The 21,888-nt window shown below is 36.6% G+C and overlaps 1 protein-coding gene across 4 annotated transcripts; it reads left to right on the forward strand.

Moving 5' to 3' along the window:
• Positions 1-220: 220 nt before the first annotated feature.
• On the forward strand, positions 221-20,696 carry LOC106160042 (high affinity cGMP-specific 3',5'-cyclic phosphodiesterase 9A). Of its 4 annotated transcripts, none has more exons than XM_013536545.2 (17): positions 221-928; positions 4,334-4,404; positions 5,010-5,087; positions 5,658-5,704; positions 7,584-7,641; positions 7,856-7,926; positions 9,804-9,912; positions 11,202-11,304; positions 13,534-13,608; positions 14,336-14,422; positions 15,436-15,623; positions 16,284-16,440; positions 16,862-16,975; positions 17,257-17,361; positions 17,561-17,689; positions 18,025-18,120; positions 19,350-20,696. In XM_013536545.2, exons 1-17 carry the CDS (start codon positions 860-862, stop codon positions 19,365-19,367), a joined length of 1,575 nt encoding a protein of 524 aa, XP_013391999.1. In that variant the 5' UTR covers positions 221-859; the 3' UTR covers positions 19,368-20,696. The 4 variants fall into 4 exon arrangements, with proteins under 4 accessions (XP_013391999.1, XP_013391998.1, XP_013392000.1 ...); XM_013536544.2 differs by having other exon boundaries at positions 224-928; positions 18,468-20,696; XM_013536546.2 differs by having other exon boundaries at positions 225-928; positions 11,250-11,304; positions 18,468-20,696.
• Positions 20,697-21,888: the final 1,192 nt, after the last annotated feature.

Raw genomic sequence — 21,888 nt, forward strand, 5'->3', positions numbered from 1 at the left:
ATATCAGATTATTTGCGTTTATTGTTAGCAACACTTGGAGTTCAAGCAAAATGTTTGTTCTTAACAGCTTCAGAAAAAGAAGTTCTATATGTCATTTGGTTTCAATTTCACTCAAATATCATCAGTACTTCGGCACGTCTTATATATGCCATTAGTGTAATTAACCAAGAACTTATACATTTCCCTTGTTTTTCAGGTTGCCACAACACAACAGGTTGACAGCGAGAATGAAATCGGTATGACGCCTATGGTCGATCGATAACATTAGCCTCGACGTGAAACCAAAACGAGACAATTTGTATGTGACATTAACAGAGTGGCTGGCCGCCGATATATCTAGCTGCATTTCGCTGTTAACGACCATAGTCACTCTCGGCTTCATAAGGAGACGCAGCCCACATACTAAGCTGCAGATTGTATTAATCGTGGGGGCCTTCAGGTGAAACAGTGGTGAAACACTTGAAGGAAATTTATGAATGGAACCACAAAACGTTGAGGTGCGTACGGAGTGAAACAGGCGAGTATTCAACCCACTTGGCGTTTGGGCGTTGGGGTGTACGTAGGTTCCATTGCTTGTCTTGTCAGCTACACCTGGGGAAGATAAAAAAGCAGAGGGTTGTCAAGATTGCAACGAATGTTGGCCTTGCACTAGAGGCTTATGCCTGCCGTGGGCAATTGACCTGTGTCCTGATTAATACCAAGACAGACGATATAGCTATGGACAAAATGGAGGAGATTATTGAACTGCTGTCTTTTTAAAGCGTTAATGAAGACTGGACTGAACGGTGATAATATATTAGACGCAGCGCGAACGTTACGAATCACGCAATAGAAGACAGATATCAACAGGAGCACAGAAATGGGTAACGGCGGATCGGTGGAATCGTCGAAGATAATACATATCAAAGTGAACGATAAACATGAAAAGGTAAGTAATCTCTTGGGGCTAAATTCTCTTAAAGTTTGAAAATCATAATCATATCACGAGAAAGTAATGTCATCACTTTGCTCTTTACCACCAAGATATACCACATTCAAAACCGTTCCCGGAATTATGTTCCAAAAGTGCCTTTTTGAGTTTTAAGTTTTTGTCTTTTAAATACCTTTCGCTATGGAGAAGGATGTTGGCAAATTTCTCCCTTGACGGTAAAATTGTGTAATTCTGAACTAAAAAACGGCTTTAAAGAGATAGTAAATGTCTCAATTGTTTTGGGAACCTTAGCAACAGAAGGGTTTAAAGAGATAGTAAATGCCTCAACTGTTTTGGGAACCTCAGCACCAGAAGGAAAATAGTTGAAATTTTGTGGAAAATATGTTGTTGTCATGTGAATGTGCAACGCAGGGGGTGGTAACTATGTACTGCTACTCGACACCAGAAAAATACGCGTCGAGAAAGTTACAGGCGTATGTTAACACTGGAGTGGTTTTAGGGGATATGGAAAATATTAAAGACTTAAGATCACATTAATATCACATTTTGATTCTTAAAAGATCACGTTACAAGTAAATACTGACTGAAAATACTAGAGAGGATAGACTGTTACTTTAATCCTTTGGTCGTTATCCCTGAAGGTAGCCAACATGTGATCAATGTTCTTTGAACAGCGTTATTGGCGTTGAGTGGCGTCCTATGCCTGTGGGTCTGGCTAGTAATATGATGCATTTACAAGAGCTATTTTCGCCTGTCCTGGAGTAGCAACGAGTTTTATCACAGTAGCCATGTTGGGGTAAATTCCTCGCTGGCGCAAAATACAAAGAAGGGGGGTTAGCCGATCAAACAAACAGTACACAAAAATATTTCCTAGAAAAATTTAAAATTTCATTCGCGTTGAACACATGCAAAGCCGTTATTTGCTGTCATGATTCTTTTAACTTAATCTCCCATGTTGGTTTTTGCAACTAATATTGCGACGGTGTCTTTAGAATCGCATTTATAACAATCATAAATTCCATTTTGATTATTGATCACATATACTCGAGTGCGACTGATTTTTTACCGTTCAACCCCTGAGATAATGCAAATGAGCGTGAATGCTGGATCAAAAGAAAAACGTTCTGACAGCAAGAATGAAATTATTTTTCTTTCTCTTTTGTGGTATTCAGAAAGCCTTCTTTGATATTCAAAATGCTAAGAGCGACTGTATATTTATGCGCACAGTGAATACCTGTCATTAGGTTTGACATTTATGTGGTTTAAACTGTATAACCAGAAAGGGCATGTTGTCATATGAGTATACTCCAGCGGTTTGTTTTATCAAACATTAATATATACCGTGGGAACGGTATGCTTTTAATTTCCGTAAAATGCATAGTTTTGTAATTGGTCGTCGTTACCTACAGTTATTCTATATACATCATCGTTGCGATCCTGTTATCCTACCTATATCCTACCTAGAGTCTGAACAAACGGACTTTGGCACATTGGTACATTGGTACTCTGACCCAGTAATCCTGATTGAAATGGACATTACTTAGTTGAGCTGAATGCAATTAATCCTGATCCAAAGTCGATGGGATTCCGAGTACTTAATGTTCATGTTAATTCAGATTGACAGGCATTTCGGCTAATATTGATTATTGATCGGCATGTCTGCCATTGTTTAGATCAATTAACATCCAATAATCGTTTCATTTTAAGTTTTTAACCAATCTAGCGGCTGCCACAAATAATTGGCTCTAACTCCCGTTGATGGCGGCTAGATCAAAGCACGTTTTTTAGAGCTTGGTTGGGCGAAGTGGCAGTAACTAATTCAAGTTCCCATGTGAAATTTTATGTAAACATACTCTCGGGAGCTGAAAGGACAGAGGAAATTTGATTTATTTCCAGACCTTGTAGTTACCTAAAAATGTTTCATCGCTATAGAATCAAAATCTTTTTGCATTAATTTTAAGTATGACATTTTTAAAGTTTGTTTTGGTCCTATAAAAAAAATCGAAGTCAGAATATTGTAATTTTCAAGCTTATATAAACTTGTAATTATCGACAATATGGATATAATACGACGAGCCTCTGATTGACCCATTACTTTGAGCAAATCGTGTCAGTTGTGTGGAGAGCAAATGAAAAAAACGATAATAGGCCTTCGTTTGTGCCCTGCGGTGAGAACTAACAGAATATTAGACAATAAAACGGTATCAGTTTCCATGGAATTCCACATTAAAACACGCTTTAATCTATCAACCAGACCATGTACAAACGAAATCTCATTGTCTACTTGATGGCGCCCAAGTTACGGATCGCCTCATCTGCTGTTAGGAAATTAATAAATGGCAATACCATAAAACATGAAAGCAGTGACTTAAGTATACACCATTATGATTCGCGAACAATAACATAGCGGTTGGAAATCTACCGAAGAGAAGGAAAAGTGTTTTATTAATTTCCTGTAAATGACAGACATGTATACTTGCCATGGGCTTGCAGTGTCTTGCAGAATCAAGTTAAAAGTTCATCAGTCGTATCCGCACATAAGTACCCACGGGATCAATGCGATATGTGCTTTCCTAAATATGGGATTTGCCAGAGGTCTCTATATTCATTACTCTTGATATCATGTATTAATAAAGAAAATTACGCGTGTAGCATATACGTCAAAGTGAGACGCTTGCTCTTTCGTTCATCGAACGCTTTTTAGTATGCTTATGCAGAGACTACAATGACCAGCGCGCCCAGAATGACACGATGGATTAAATTTTTATTTTTTTGCTCCAATGTTTTGCCATATCCCACTTATTCTTTAACTCTCTGCACAGTTGTGTTTGGTTGCCATGGAGACGTATTTTTGTCAGATTTCTTAATCCAACTATCAACAGTAACTAAGCTCATTAGTGATTTGGCGGGTTTCGTGACTCATTGCACCATTATTAGTGTGAAGCTATGGAACGTGCTCTATATCGAATCACGATCCTGTTATCTGCTATTCTGACAAACAAACGGAAAGGAAAAGGTGTTACACAGGAAATGTACAAGATGCGTACATTTATTTTCCACCAAGTTTATGGAGATATGCAATGATATACGTGTATCCCCAAAATGGTTCCTTGTGAACATTGGTGTTTTATAGATGCTAAACGCCTTGTGGTTGACATTTCTAACAATCTCTCTCTCTCTCTCTTCGGAGAGATTTGTTATAATATATGCAGGACAAGGGATATCTGCAACGTATTGCACCACAGTATTTCCAAGAGTGCAGAAATGCCTTTAACTGATATGCCACTTGAGGTCGCACCTGTTAGCACTTGTGCGGGCATGATAAAGGCAATATGATTGATATAATGTACTTAGTATAATGTATCACAAAGGACGTTTAATTTGATTTGCGTTCTATTTCAGATTGTCTTCGGTCGTAATTGTAGTTCGCGAGATCTACGGGAGTTACTCGCTCATGCAGCTGGAGTGAGCAGGTGATTAATTTATACAATATACAATATTAATTATATACTGAAAGCTGCTTGTATATGCTTTATGGGTAGTATCCGGCTTCACAGTACAGCGCAAAATGCCAACAGCTATGAATACAACACATATTGCAACGAAATCCAAATATCATTAACATGAATTTATTATATACAGTAATCAAAACTTTAAAACCTGCTTAATGAATGCTTCATACTTCATATTAGTAGAATAAAGCGTAGCAATTAACACATGCGCACTGGTTCCGCAAGCACCTTGTTCCTCATCCTGATAATATATGAAGAGCGTTTTTCATTTTTAGTAAGGTAAATCATGATCACTAGGATAAATTAGCTGTCATATTTTATGTTCAGAGAAATAATTTTGTATCCCATGGCATCATTTTTACACCTTGATTCACCCCTGAGTACTTGCACGTAACAAATAGACATCGTATTCGCTCTAATACACATGTATGTCATCATTGATCAACGTGCATATTCAATCCTCCAAATACTGTCTGCTCCGTCTCTTTAGATGGACTTAAAATCCGTTGCTCGCTAGTGAAGACTTATATCCATTATTTACCTGTTATTTCACTGTTATATTGCAGGTTATCAGAGATCGTCCTCAAGGACCAGAGCGGGGCCTTGGTGACCGTGGCCCCGAGTATGCCCAATAATGACGCACAGTAAGAGACATTGACCAGGCCTCCGTAACTCGAAAGCATCGCGAATTGCGATCGAGCGCAAGCGTCTCTATTCTATAACTCGGGATTTAATCGTCCCATATAATAGCCTCGAAATAAAAGGTGATATCGCTATTCGCAATTCGCGATGCTTTCGTGTTACGAAGGCTCAGATCTGTAACCTTCATTAAATGAAACAGATTCACTGTATCCGATGCGTCTTGGTTGGGATGGGTAGCATAAATTATACACATATGAAAATAGTTAGGCACGTGTCTTATAAATTAGGAAATAGCACAAGGGATGGCAATACATATAATTTAGATGCACTTGTCATCTGCGTTATCCTTGCCTACCATAAAAACAGTATGCATGTTCAATAAAAATGTCACATCCTATGAAACAGCAACCTAATGAAATAGGACTGCATCCGGAGCAGCTGCTGATGTGATAATCTGTGGAATGAATATTAGGTTATACAAACGATCTTTCAATCCCTGTGCCAACGCGACCAATATATGTATATATATTTAATATAAAAGTTAAGTATATGATAAACCGTTTTCATTTCAGAACCCCCTACAATGTGATCGTGGAGAGAGAGGTACCCCTACCTACAGGTAATGTATGTTTTCAGTTGACAAACCTAGAGCCGTTTTACCCAAAAGAGCTACGGCGGTACAACGTTTCTCTTTAATCAAAGTCCAGGTGCCAGTTTTTCAAAAAACTTAGGTTAGTTCCTCGGCTTAGTTGACTAGGTTTTCCGTGAGAGTGCTGTTACACTGCTCCTGATAGGGTAATATGTGCCCATGTGACGATGTAACCTTGGTAATTTAGTTCTTAGCCAGGGAACCTGACTTAAGTTTTTTTTTTTTTTTTTTTTTTTTTGTGAAACCGGGGCCAGGTTTATTGTCCACTTTGACACCAGGTAAATCAGAAGTAAAAGTAGTTCTTAAGTGAGAAAATTCAGCCTCTTTTGTATTATAATGATAGTTAATGAATATTTTAAAATGGACTTCTGCAGGTGTGTAAAGGCCATGTGTTTCTGTCTAAATTCACGAATTATTCTAGATTAAAGAAGTTTTCTTTTGCTAAAGTTTTCCACTTTCTTTTTCTGGAAACGGAACCTTTTGTTTTCTTTTGGTATCTTAAAGATAGGCCCAGTTTTCCACTTTCTTTTTCTGGAAACGGAACCTTGTCATTTAAGTAGTGAAGCACAGCAACAGTGAATTAAATTTCAGTTCTAGCTCGTTCACCAAAAGCCGTTAGTCAGTTAGACGGTTTCAGCTAGACCGACTAAGACTCTTAGCCAACCTCGACTCAGGGACATGTTTTGTAAAGAACTTTCAAGTTAGGTCAATATATTTTTTTTCATTGTTTTTTTATAGACATTATTCAACAATTCAAGAACAAAAACGTACAATCCCAATGGGCTTAGAAACTTATAGGCCTATATTAACTTAAATATTCAAAAGGGAAATGTCACCAACAAAAGTGATACTTTTTGTTTCCTGTCAGTGGGAACTCCCCAAAACGCCTCAATTCCAAGCAGACTGTTTCCATGCAAAATAAATTATTTATTGTGAAATAGATAGATTATTTATTGCGTCTTGTACAAAGTGGTGAAATATTGGAAAATTGCTTCTGTGGATATGAAATGTGTGTCACGAATCAGTGAAAAGCCATTGCATTCTGTTCAAAAACTTTTCCTTGGAACAAACATTAATAAAATGAGTATTCTGGCATTTGTCGCGTGCTAGCAAAAAGTGATTGTTATGTAAACTGCGAAAACTCATAACCTGCGAGAGATATTATTGATATTTCTCCCGGAAAAAATAATAACATCAGAACCACTTGGGAAGGTGAGAGAACAATACGACCATCTAAAATCGACATGTTATCGTCTGTCACAAACTTGATTGTGATTTTTTGTAAAATATTCATGAAGATTAGATCCCTGCTGTTGCAGACTCATGGTGACTGTTTCGCCTAATTTTCACCTAGACTTGCTCACAACTGAAGGTGTGTATTATCTGTCATCGCTCTGTTGAACAATGTGAGCGAATTAAAAAGCAAACCCAAGATGTTAACCGCGATGTCACAGACCCTACTTCGTGTTGTTGCTCCGCGGTTGTGATTGCTAATATCGTCTTGTATTTGTAAACATTTACGAACAAATCTGACATTAGACGAAACCGTCAACAGGGTTATAAAGAACAGGGATTACTATTCATGGATGTTTTTCAAAATAAAACATATCAAACAAAACTGTTATCACGCTTAACTAGGGTTTGTTTTTCTTCCTTAATTACTTCGATCTCTATCAAGATATGACAGCTAGGTAATTAGAATAAGTAATTAAAATTGTATACAGCATGCTAAGCAAAACTGAGCAGGCACAATTTGGGAAATAGTTGATTCTTTTATCTATTAACCACATTCAAAATACCCCCTAAATATTCAACAATGTGAACTTAATAAGATATTCATTTGCTTCAGGCAATGAAGAAGGTGCATTCAAGAATGTTTTAAACCACGTTGCCGAACAGTTCAGCGAGTGAGTATATGTAACGACACATGTCTGTTTGGTTTTGTACATGTAAATGAATAGGCGGAAATATATATTATGGTGTCATTATATTACCTTTAACCCTAAAATTGTTAACGTGAGTATAGTAATCTGAATGTGTAACTCCATCGTGTTTACAAATGTGATTACTTATAAATAGTTTCACCAAGCTTGTTAAATGCCGTCCGTCTTTCATTTGCAGGGCACTTAAAGTAGACGAGTTTAGAACGGAGGTGAACAAGAGACTTAATACATTGGAAAGTAGGATTGAAAGTAAGTATTTTAAATGGTGAATAGCTCAAATGGAAGATACACCATCTTTTGTAATCAAAATGGGAGATCATTTGGCCTGCTGCCCTTCATCTGATTTGATGTTCTGTATAATGTACTTAATTGTACTATACCAGTAATAGCCGGATATGGATTTGTTTTAGGACTTTTATTTCTCAGCTTTGTTTTTACTAAATACAGTTTGTTTTAATATTTGATACAGCAGCAGTTTAAATATATGCAAAAGATGGTTCAAAGTGGCTCTCAATGACGAAACTAGCGAATAATGCATTCAGCTTCAACCAAAATTTATGAATGAAGGAAGTAAAGCAATTTGAATAACAACATGGAATGAAAACATTCACGGTTCAGGAGTATCTCTTGCCAAATGCTTTTAATAGTAAATCTTTGTCGTTCCAACCGTTGGGCATCCGTCAGTTATTTAATTGAGCAGTGTATTGCCGGTTCTCGCCTGATAATAATGCCTTAATTTAAACAAGGACGTTTATTACACATCATTGATTTAAATCACCAAATTGCATATTGCATTCGCTTTCACATGTATGTGATTAATTGAGGCAAGGTATTAACTGCGCCCCGTGACAATATACACTCATATGCTGCTCTTTGAAAATTGGCGTCATTGCCGTATCATAATTATCAACGCCTCGCAATAACATTGCATTGTTACTATGGTTTCACTGTCGTTATTATTTAAATACCATTTGATTAGTGCAGCATCTATTAATTCATAAGATTCATAATATAAGGATAACATGAAAATCACAACAAAATGTAGCTTGATGCATTAGTACATATGACCTGCCAACACCCCCTCCCAATGTGTTTTACAATATCATCATTGTCGCTATATCGATTGCACAAGCAAAGGACAGCAACAGTACGGTTGATAAAAGGGACAGCATTGGATCATGAATTACTCTTACTTCTTAAGATTTATTCTTTGCAACGGCCTCACAGCGTTATATTAGATTTGTGCGAAACGTCCTCTTCCTCATATTGTGAAGCAACTCGTACATACTTGTGTACAATCGTATTGCAAATTTGATTGTTGTTGATTCGTATGTCTGTTGTTTATTACCGACTTGTTTATTACTTGTCTGGCGACGTCATCGTTCTTGATAATCTATGTATGTTGTAAGTGTATCCTACATTTACTACTTATGTGCAAAGGTGTGGTGCGACGAGTTCGAATGAGAGTGAATATTCCAAGAATAGGTTAATATTAATTCTGGAGATATTGTCCCGTCGTTGCAGAGGAGTTGGCGATTCTCTGATTTACATTGATGATTCATCACGGATTATACATTGTCTACAAATGTTTTGGTTAAACCGTTTTCTACTGCGTAAAGATATGTATAAGAGTAAACTAATTTTTCCGGGGGCGTCTCGATAGTCCGAAAGTTCATTGGTCTGAAGGCTCATTGGTCCGAAAAATAGTAGCATTGTCGTCGGTTTTTTAATCAAGGATTCATTGCTCCGAAGGTTCTATATTGAGTGAACATTCGGACCAATGAACCTTCGGGTTATTTCACCTTCGGACTATTGCTACGGCCCCATTTTTCCTATATAAAACGTATGTTTTTTAGAATTATATTTAACTGCTTCATAAGTGATCTTTTTTTTTAATTTTTTGAAAAATAACATTTGAAAGTTTGTTCAAGGGGAGGAGGCAGTTGTATCTTAACTTTATAGGTATATTTAGATATATTCCGATGTTATATTTATATTCCAAACTCGTTTAAGACCAGCTGGTACAATAACCAAGGGGTGAAGATGATATAGTGGTCTACAGTTTCTTGTGTTGTCTTCATCAGTTATACACTGACTAAATCGTTTGACTAATTTTTCTTTTCCAGAAGACAATCAACGCGGGGTGGAGATCGAAAAGTGCAGGAAGGACATTTCCGATATTCGGAACCAGATATTCGAAGCACAAACAAAAATTGTCGACTACAACCACATGAGGTAGATTAAATTATATTATTTATAAAAAGATTAATTTTTTATATAATATTTTTTTATGATAGGAGAGAGCCTTATTTTTCTTGATTGACGTCAAGTCTGTTTTGCAAAATACCCTAGTCAAAAGCGGTTTTCTCTTAACCCATTTAAAGCTTTGTGGTAACCTTAAGAAATATTTATAAGAAATATGCTCTATTAATTATTTTTAAAGATTTAATGCATATATGTATATTATTTAATGCAGTTTTGGATAAGTTTATTTGGTTTATTTGGCTATACCTGCATGTTTGTATCTAGCTCACTCAATTCCTCTCCTAGACTGGAATTTATATACATATATAATTTTTCAGACAAAAATAAACAATCTGTACATCTGCATTAATACGTAAAACAACATTCTGAATATGCCTTGCTGACACAATAATCTTTTTGAAACAAAGCGTACCCTTCTGAAACATTCCCTATGTGGGAAATAATTTTTTTTATTGTATTACTTTCCACTAGCCAGACTACAATAAATCTGTCATGCATATTCCTCATCCCTGTGCTTACCGTGTTTAATTTGACCAAATGAAGGAAGTGCCATGCCCCCCTCCCACCAAACACTAACCCAAGATTATAACCTAAAACATACCAGCGTTCCATCCAATCATTGCACGTGCCAGCACATTATCTTCCCGTTTGTTTCCCATCTTTATGAATAACAAAACACCGATGTCTTTTAACTTGAAGCTTTTAAGCTACACGTGTTACAACGTCTTACACACCTCATTTACGTGCATATTCCATTATAATAAGAATGATAAGCTTAACAAACTAAGTTGAACGCTAGATGTCGCAAATTCAATAAATAAATCACCTCCAACACACACACACACACACACACACACACACACACACACACACAGTAACATTTCACATCTAGACACGGTTTCCGTTGTTTCCTTGAACCACATAAAGATTTATTAATTTTTACCTGCAACGTTACCCAAGTAATTCATTATTTACTAACAACTGGTGGATCCAGGATGCCAAGGAGGGGGCGGGGCAGGGTTTTAAAGCCCCATCCCACAAAGCAGTTTAAAATACATAGTGAATGCAATATGCTTTCATGGGCCTGCAGAGCATTTTGTGTCCTTCCTCGTGTTTTTGACTAGACGGGAAAGATTGACAACCCGCTTCCAAAAGAGCAGCTATATCCCCGCCTCTCTCTCTGGATTCACTTATATACTTAATAAAATTGCTACCCTTCAGTACTCACGCATGCTTTTTGTAACGTGGTCCTGTTACAGACCCAACTACTTTCAAGGCAAATCAACAGATCGTTTCTATGCAAGCAGCTCAACAGATGAACATAAGATCGTGATGAAGAGGGATATTCCGAAATATCCCAAGGTACCGTAAGGGGTATTCCGTGACGTCATGTATTCTTGTGGTTCATTTGTGACCCATGCCTGCGATTTCCGTGACGTCATATTTTACTGAAGTGACGTCATTTATGCTATGATGTCAGGTTATCTTGCGGAACGTTTGTGACCAATGACTGCATTTATGTTTGCCTTATATGTCAGTGGTGTGACGTCATGTTTTCGTGATAGTTTTTTTATCAACTGCAGGTTTCTGCTTTCATTGTATGTGATCAGTGACTAATGGACAGTTCTTTTTTTTTCGTCTGTACCAATTTTTCACATCTGTGTGTAGCGTGCATGTATATATTTGAAAGACGTTGCTGAAATTTTCTCTAGTTTTTCTATGCATGTTTGCCATAATTTACTAGGAGATGACACAGAAGGGAAATATATGCACTGACTGATTTCTGATCTTTCCTGCACATACGTCATGTCATGCTTATGACCGTCATAAGTGATGTGGTCTTCTGTACCAGGAGCAATGGCCGCCAGGGTTATTGATTATTTCCAATATGACAGATAATTATGGACTTTTTTAAAATAAATATGTTTTGTCAAGGACCTAGTTTACAAGACCCTGGGTTCCATCTAAAATACATGGCATTTCCTCATCAATTTCAATCTTTGACAAATTTAATAACTGGAACTGCACGTTGATATCTTTCGTAGATTACAGAGAGTGTTATCTTCCTGCACATTAAATCTGAGTATTGATCTTGGCAGAGGCGTCAAAACTGATACTTTTTCCAGAAACATCCCATAGGATTGCACTGGTACAGAAAACATCACATATAAGCAGACAAATAGCAACCGGCAACTGATTATCTGATGAAAACCTAAGTCCTTGCGAATATCAATTGGATATTTCCCGTCTGGGATCTAGTCTCATGTAAATTATTAAAACATGAAAACAAAGAAATAAATATTCTGTTTTTTTCTGCATCTTTTCTGTTATTTCTTCACTGAAACCAGAGGTCAGCAACGTTTTGTATCCTCTATTATTACTTTTCATTAAAACGTATTTATTGTTTTTGTTTACCGTCGAGAAATGCATTGGTGACAACAGACTCCTGGCTACATGTTACTTTCTGTGTTATGCTTTTGTGCTGGCGCTCGCTGTATCTTTTATATGTCGAAACTTGCTGTTTCCAGTAATTGCCTTGACACGTACCTTTTGTTCGATGTTGTGATTGAATAATTGCAAATTTCAAGTAGCCTGACTGCCAAGCCAATTCATATTATTCTACATTCGCATCTTATTTGCTTGTAGTATGAAAAGTGATAAATTGCGTCCCCGAAAATCCATCCCCAAATTTCAAAAGGTAAAGGTGGCAAACATTTATATGTTTTGCATGGTGTGCGTTTATTTATTTATTTTTTTCTTTTAGAAAAGTAGGATGTTTTAGTAGGTCTTAAATGACATTGTCAGGTTTCATTTTAATATTTTGAATAGTTTTATACGTAAAAGGTGGCTGTGATAACACCTTTTTAATCATCTTTACGTTGAAGCACGTTTAATTTTTCATGTTATCTGTTGTCTCAGATATTCAGTTATTATTCGGTATGAAATAACCCATTGTATCTTTTAAATAAAGAAAGTTTTATCGCAGCTAGTACTTTCGAACGAACATAATCTGCTTTTCTTTAGAAAATTTCCTGTTTGAGCTCGATTGAATGGGGCATGCCTGAAAAATAAATATAACCACGTTATAAGATATATAAGATAATTAAAATAACCTTTAAAATGGAGCTCAATAATGAACGTACAATATACATATTCCATTCCCTGGATGAACGCGGGAAACGATATTGAAAAACAGATTCGACAAGAGTTATATGATATTTTCCTGAGCAAGCTTCCTAATTGGAAGGCAATAAACGGTGCCTGGGAATAGTGAATATTTGCAGTTAAATATCCTAATCCGAAAAACCCTTTTTTCAGCCTAGCATGTTTTTATACAATGTATGTGTTTACCTATAGGTATAGTTGTCAGTACAGTACTACACCAGAACATCGAGCAAGTCATTCATATTTAATGCTTAATGTAACCTGAACTATCGGTAAAATATCAATGTTTCTATTTTTAAGAAAAAAAATGAGATTTTTTTCACTTCCTTCGTAAATATAATATATATAATTATGTAATATTATCGTACGAGTGCTTTGGTTATGGTATGTATAAGCTTACCATTTTTTGTTAAATTTCTATTCCAGTACACTCTATCAGAGGAGACAGTGGCTTACCTTAAACAGCCTACGTTTGACATTTGGCACTGGGAACCAAACGAGGTATAGTCAAACGTCGGGAGGGATGTTCATGATTTCTTATTGTCATTTAATTATCTGTACTGTGAATACTTTTCATTTTGCATTCACAATGGTGAACGTTTAATGCCGTGAACATGTATCTCAAAGCGGAAGCTCATGGCATTTACAGTTGCTGTGTGTGATATTTCAATGATATATTTAATAATTTACATATTTTACGTCGTGATCCTATTTAACCAAAACGTCTTACATATCAATAGATTGACGATATCAAACTAACATTTGTCTGGATATATCCTAGCAGATTATAAATAAACCAACGGATGTTACTTGTTTTTATCAGAAATGATCTCAGTTGAAAGTTGTACCGCGCCATGTTCTTATTATAAACGCTAATGTGTTAGTCGGAAATCGGTAATTAGGTAAAAGGAGCTGCAGTTCACTATCATGTTACAAAATGAGTCAGAGTTTGTTTAAAAAATAAGAGACCTGGATATGTGTACTTTGTTAGTCAAAAGATGACTAAAGATGTTCTTGCAAATGCTCGTGAATTGAATTTTCTTTTAAATGTTGATTTATTGAGCTACACATCCATTAACAAACATCCCAACATTGTTTGCATTGTACTTTGCAATTGTGGCGTTTATAAATTGCATGCTTATATTAATTTTAAATGTTGAATTCATAGCTATCGAGTGTCACATGTCCACGGCTTCTTTGGTAAACATCTTGCGTTTTGTATTTTCAGATGTTGAGTTTATTGGAGCATATGTACCACGAGTTGGATATTGTTCATGAGTTCAATATAAACCCAGTGAACCTTAAGAGATGGCTGGTAGGTATCTGGCCCCAGTTTCAAAAAAAAAAAAAAAAAAAAAAAAAAAAAAAAAAAAAAAAGATCCCTGGCTTAGTTGACTAGGATGTCCAGAGCTGTTTCAGTGCTCCTGACAAGATAAGATGTGCCCCTGTGACCTCATAAACTTGGTAATTTAGTTCTTAGCCAGGGAACTTGCGTTACTTTTGAAGACAATATATATTCTTTTCTTTGAAATAGTTTTGTCGCGTTAAAATAGGCTATATTTCAATGGTCTTGGATCCCAAACGCTCCCCAGCAATACTCCACGCCACCTATTCGACTAGGACGGACAAAGGTTAGCTCAATAAAGATTTATGTAGAGACCACGCCCAAACCAAGATAAGGCTTCCACAGTGATCCAGAGAGACCCATTGGCATCCCCCTACTCCCCTCATTTTAGTTTGCTTGCGTTTTTTTATTTTTATTTTTTTATTTTTTTATTTTTTTGTGCTGGTGGTTGTGTGCTTTGGGGGTGTAGTTCCAGAGACTACCTTTACATCTGGCCCATGTGTTTTACACGTCTGAGTTACACGTGCGAGTTACACGTGGAGCATTGTGCCAAAACCAGACCCTATTTACAAATTCGAACGAAGCTTTGGAAGCTATCGTCTTTATAACCTGTTGCTTTTAAATCTGATTTCATATCTGAAGCTTATGCAATGTGCCAATGAAAATGTGCGACATTGATATACAAATCGAACACGGCTCATCCAAAATTTACGTTTAAAACAGCTGTGCTAGCATATTGGTTTTACTTCGTACCAAGCGCTTGGCAAACGCGATCTCCAATCTTCATGATGAAAATATGGAAAGATAATATATTTGATGCATTGTTCAGTTCATTAGCATTGTTCTGTTGCACATTGTCAACTGACCTTTCACTGGCATTCATCAATTTATTCTAAAGTGAATGGAATCGATATTCATACTTCTTGTTGATTGTTAGAGCTCTTCATAACATCGATGTTATTAAGCTTGCACTTACCTTCCAGCTGTGTATCCAGGAAAACTACAGGAATAATCCATTCCACAATTTCCGTCACTGCTTCTGTGTCACTCAGATGATGTATGGGATGATTCACATATGTGAACTATGGGAAACCCTGACCAAGGAAGACTTGGGTATCCTGATAACGGCCTGCATATGCCATGATTTAGACCACCCGGGCTACAATAACACGTATGCAAATATACATTTCAGGCCTGTAGCCAGCAATTTAAAAAGGGGGGTTCTTTTCTGAAAAAGTGGATCTTTTTCCATAAAAACTTCATGTACCTAGATCAAATTTTACCCAGAATGGACCTTTTCCCAGCAAAAGAGGCGGTTCTTTCGAACCCCACGAACCCCCCTGGCTACAGGCCTGCATTTGTCTGCGATATAAATATACTTTGAGAGTGGCTAGTCCAAGCTCGTGAAGCATTGTACATTTATCACAAGTTTCTTAACGTTCATAAAATCTACTTGGGTAGACATTCGTTTAGCAGTATTGACAATAGAAAAGGGAATCCAATCACAAATGTTCCAGCATAATACATGTTGCGGTGCAAGTTGAAGAAATAATTTTGTGAAACGGTCGTCTTATTATTGGTCGTAACCTTTGGTCTGCTATATGGTTGTGCGTTTTTCTTCTGGTTGATTGTGCTTTATGGAATATACAAACATCAAGTAAAACTTAACTCTTCCGTACCAGTGTATTTTCATGTATGAATTTTATTGACCACACAACAGGGATGAATTACCTGAAAAAATTATAGATAGTCAGCATATCACAATCAGCAATTCCGTTTTTTGCCTGTATTAATGTTTCAAAAAACCAATACTTTATTTCATTTAAAATAGCTACCAGATCAATGCAAGAACAGACTTGGCGATACTCTACAACGACATATCCCCACTAGAAAACCACCACTGCGCCGTGGCGTTCCAGATTCTAAACAATCCAGAGTGCAACATATTTGGTAATGTGGACAAAGACACTTTCAAAAGGATAAGAGCGGTACGTTATGATAATATTAAATAATTAATTAGGGAATAGTTCTTTATTATTTCACTAAAAAACGGGCTTCTATGTTTAACTAAATTTAACTCTATAAGGTAAATGAGTCTGGAGATTATAATCTTTTCAGGTTTACTTACTCATATTTGCACAAGAGGTGGTGTGCACGAAATCATTACATTCCTGGTTTAACCCAAAATCAAACGAGCATACCTCAAATTTTATTGGAATCCTGTTTTGATATTAAATCCCATGAAAAAGTAATCGTGTATTTTGTTTTCTGAGACTCAATCTCATTAGATCTCATTATAATACGTCATCTATGAACATAAATGAACGGAAAATTAATTATAAACAAGAAAAACAAATGCCATTAGCACGGCAGCATACAATGTAGTCGGCATCTTGTTATACATTTTAGAACATCACAATGCTGATTCTTGGCACAGATATGGCAAGACACGGAGAAGTCATGGATAAGTTCAAGAGGACACTCACTGACTTTGACTATAACAATAAGGAACATTTAGACTTGGTATGTCACGTCATATGGTCTTCATTATCCTGGCCTTCTCAGTAACACACACACAAACACACACACACACACACACACACACACGAGCGCAAGCACGCGTAATATTAGGGCCTATATATGAAATGACAAAATAGTACAGATATATGTAAGAATAACTTTCGGTTCCTCAAGCCATTTCTGTTCGTCAAGTACTTGTAAGTTGCAATTTAATATTGGTCTTTTGAAACCAAGTTGTCAACACAATTGGCCCGTCCCAACTAACGCAATCGTCTTGGTTGCAGTTAAAGATGGTGCTGGTTAAATGCTGCGACATATCAAATGAAGTCCGCCCAGCAGAAGTTTCCGAACCATGGGTAGATTGCCTGCTTGAAGAGTACTTTAATCAGGTATACCAGTCGATAAATCACAGATTGGTTCACTTAAAAGTCATAAGATTTTAGTGATGAATTAATTAATTAATATTAAATATTAGACCAATAGTTGTCTTGGCAGAGGTCTGCTCTCTTTGGGTGATTTTTTAGTCACTGTCATCGGTAACGTAGTGTTTTATTTGTAATTATCATAACAATCTTGATTTATGTCTAGTCTGACCGGGAAAAATTGGAGGGATTGCCAGTGGCCCCGTTTATGGATAGGGAGAAGGTGACAAAACCGACCGCCCAGATTGGCTTCATTAAGTTCGTGCTTATTCCTATGTTTGAGACAGTTGCCAAGGTAACGAACGCTGTCTGTAATTGGGTTGATCTGTTTCTCAGGCCGTGTATCTGATGTTTATCAAACGGCGCCGTTAAGGTTTGCATATGGATTAATAAATAAGTTTTCTTGTCTTGGATTTTATCGCATTTAAACAGAATGTGTCTCTTTGCTGGGGTATATGTGCTTATTTGTATGTACGAGCGTTTGCGTGTGTGTGCGTGCGTGTGTGTGTGTGTCGCTTTTAAGTGCCAAAACTGCAGAGACAAGCCATACCGCTGCCTTATTCTTAAGAAGAGTGACCTACATAATTGGACAACAATGTTGAAAATAATCAGCATTGTTATTTGTTTCAGCTTTTCCCTATAGTGGATACTATAATGGTCGAGAAGCTTCGGATGGCACGAGATCATTACGAGGAAATGAAGCTAATGGATGAGGCACTGAAAGAGGTAAAAATACATTGATGTATATTGCATGATGTAAAAAGAATAACCTTATTTAAAGCCATAGGCTAGTGCAGAGAGCTTAACAGAATTTGTTTAATAATGTCTGCCTTCTGCCCAATACCCGAAATGCAAATAGCTCTTTGAAGTGACACATCCTCTTGTTTATCCATGGCTTGTATTTTGTCAATTTGCGATCCTTTCTTGTCATACCATTGTAGCTCTTTCTGTTTTATGCGTTATTCTTTTTTTTATTAATTGTTCTTTGTCTGTTTTAGTTTCAACTTACATATTATGTTAACTCAAAATTTGTTCTCGCATCATAAAATAGCGTATCTCTTGTTGATTTTTAGAAAGCCAAAGTAACATAAGAGGTCGGATTCACTAACGGAGAACCACAAAACATCTCACCAAATGATTCTGGCAACAAAAACTATTGTCTGCGCGTCGTTTATTATTTATTTTCGCATTTCGTATTGTTTAACAATTTCTGCCATGTTTATGGAGAAACATCTGTATGGCTTAATAATTCCCCAATGACCTGGAGTAAAAATATGGAAAATGAATAAGAACTTAAATATACTATTTACTGAAGTCCCCCGATTTTCAGAATTATGTTTTACACTGCACTGTAATGACTCTGGCATAGAAATGTATTGATCTTAATATGACGTATCTTTGGTGCTGAGTACAAACAATTTAGTCAACTGCTATGTCAAAATTCAGCGATTTGAGATTTTGTAATGCACCTAATGTTTCTGAAAAAAAAAAACAAAAAAAAAAACGCTGATTAAGTTATGTGTGGCGCACCTGATTGCTGTAATAAGGTATTCAGTACATTTTATGATATCTGCCAAGGGAATGTATTTCCTGAATCCAACAAGTTTCGTTTAAACTCATACTACTAACACGTTTTCCTGGCTGGACAGGCCTAGTACTTGTGTGACGAGGTATTGGATTGTGGCAACCTGGCCAAGAAAGTGTATAATGTTATGTGAATTGTAAATTAGGACATTCCACTCTGCGACCGTAGACATGATTTTTCCAAAAGAAAATAGTACCATTGGAACGCAGTAAATAATTTTGAGGTATCAAAATCTGAAGTTAGATTCGTTTTTGTCAACTATTTAATATCCACACTTAAGGTTCTTCACGATTTAGTTGGGTGTTCTCAGACTTCTCTAACAAAAGTGCCTATTTAGCAACTACAGTAAAAGGTGTGGTTTTAATTTCAGACGGATGGTGTCGACTAGGTGGGCAGATTGCGCATGCGTACTTGCTTGCCAATTGGACGCGCCACGGACAACGTGTCTTCTAATATACGCCACGCTCTGAGTCACACCATACATAAAGAAGGAAGGAAACACGAAGCCTTTGGCATTGACCTGGTAGTCCGTGACAGCTAGCACGCATGCGCAATTCACAGTCTACCAAAAGTCCACATTCACCGGCTATTTACGCATTTTGTTGAATTTGCGTTGCTCTAGTATAAAACGTACCATATGCCCCGATGATCGCAACACTCGCACTGCAGTTGCTACATGTCACAGATTACTAGGGCGTGGATTCAATGGACATTGTGTACCGTCTTGTTAATTTCATATATTGTGCTTTAAATGGTCTATAGTATTTGCACAGGTTTAACGGCGATTAAAACTACATTTGGGAGCAAGCGACATTAACAGTAGAACTGTGACCAATAGGCATAATTGTTTTGGTTGATGACGCTTAGCCTGACGTAACTCCGGCAGTACTCTCTGGCCACAGGGTCCTTTAGTAGTCTGTTACAAAATTATTGTATCGGGCCATTCTTTAATTTTGTGTGCTCTTTGAGAGCCCCCCTAAAACCAGTACCCCTTTGCCGTACCCCCAGTTCCCACCTTTAAATTGGTCCGTGTTACTAACCAGCGTGCCGAACGCGAGTCTGTTTTGGCTTGGGTTCATTATTCTTGGGTTGGTCGCCATGGGTTCTGCCTGGGTGTCATACGGGCTTTTCTTAGTTTTTGCTTGACTAATTCCAACATGAATAGAATTGGAAATGGGTGGATGACGTGTCATTGTTATGGGGTATCCAATGGCCGGTAAACGCACAGTCTTAATATTATTGTCAACATAGATTTTGTGTAAAATATTTCTTGTCAGTACTTACGTGTGCATCAAATAGAAAAATGTAGATCTTATGAAATTGGGAAAGTAAATACAATGTTAAATATAAAGTGTCTGATATCCAATCAATAAAGACTATTGAAATTTTACAAATTTTATAGTCTTCATAAGTGTAATGGATTTTTATTTGTCAAAGATTGACAGAGACAGGTTTTTAATTGATAATTATGTACACGCCTAAATACTGTGGCAACTCGTTTTGCAGTTTGATTATCTAGATATTTAATTTAATATTTAGATTATCAAGATGCGTTATTTATATTCGCTATATGTGGGGTTGGATGAAGTTTGAATCAACATTGTGTGTCTATATTTTTATAATACTGCATCGGTTACAGAATAAATGTTTTATTTTCACCGAGATTCGTTGTGGTACGTAAGCAAATTTTGAATAATAAAATTATTTCAAAATTCAATGTATATTCTTTTATATGTGGATTGCATTTGAATGGTGTGGAGTACATATTGTGGTGTGGCAACAAATTAAGTTATCAGAATTTATTTGAATTTTTTCCCGTGGCGAATTACAGGCTATTGCACAATAGCGTGGATTCACAATATTTTGCGTTGCACTTTTGTATTGTTTTCCAAGAAAACCTATCTGTCACATTAGAGTTTCATTCTTAAATAATAATCACTAAAAAGTCAGACTCCTCACCTCACACGGATTCACGAGCAAAAAGGGTGAAATATTGTTCCAATCTTCTTGGCCTGTGTATGAATGAGGAAATTGCCTATATGTTTTCCTCAGACTGGCTTAATAAAGGTACAATTCCATATCACGTTAGTAAATGGTGGATGATTAACAGCATAATATATTATGCACGAACAGACGTGTGGTACTAATGTTTTGCGCAAGAACAATACACCTGAAGCCACCGTGTTTACATGAATACATGAATATTAGATTATGCATTGACGTACTGAAATCTCTCGATTTGGTGAAGGCACTTAATGCGCGCTAACCATTTATATAGCAATAATGATTTTACAAACGGACATGTCAATGCTTTTTACTTAAACCCCAAAGTATGCAAAACAACGGGTTTGGACAGGGCTAGGACACAGTATACTATACACGCAGCTGTTTATTACAACTGTATATTTTGTCCTAGGACAGGGTGGTAAAATCGAGAAATTGCTTTAACTTTCTTCGTTTTTTAGGTACAACGCGCAATTGTTTGCCTGTATTTAATATCCGGAAAGCACTTCTACGACAATAAAGGAATATTACCCGTATTTTTCATAAAAAATGCATAACATGTATTTGTTTAGGGCGATGATTCTGGAGAATAAATGACATCGGAAAAGCTGTTTTCTTGCTAAGTAAACCTCGCCAAATCCAACATGAAATTTTATTATAAACTTCCAACTTTACTTGAATGCGATGTTTAAACGGCGTTCCCTGACTGCTGCCCTGTCTGTTAAATCAATGCAATCATTCCCTTAAATCATTACTTTAATTTCCTCATGACGCATCATTTACTAACACGACCAATGAAATATACATGTATTAGCTATAATAAGTATGTTTGTAATCAAGGCGGTTTCTTCCTTCTGTATTAACGTCCAAGGACACATACAGTGATCATTTGATGTGCAATTTTC

Source organism: Lingula anatina, chromosome 7 (genome assembly GCF_051362555.1).
Source record: "Lingula anatina isolate TDL-2025a chromosome 7, LinAna3.0, whole genome shotgun sequence".
NCBI classification, from domain to species: domain Eukaryota; kingdom Metazoa; phylum Brachiopoda; class Lingulata; order Lingulida; family Lingulidae; genus Lingula; species Lingula anatina.

Excerpts from the sequence above, each read along its gene's own strand:
- LOC106160042 (XM_013536545.2), top strand. The coding sequence starts at position 860 with ATGGGTAACGGCGGATCGGTGGAATCGTCGAAGATAATACATATCAAA. Across the intron at positions 16,441-16,861 it reads CTTTCAAAAGGATAAGAGCG|AACATCACAATGCTGATTCT; the intron begins GTACGTTATGAT and ends TATACATTTTAG. Across the intron at positions 17,690-18,024 it reads TGTTTGAGACAGTTGCCAAG|CTTTTCCCTATAGTGGATAC; the intron begins GTAACGAACGCT and ends TATTTGTTTCAG.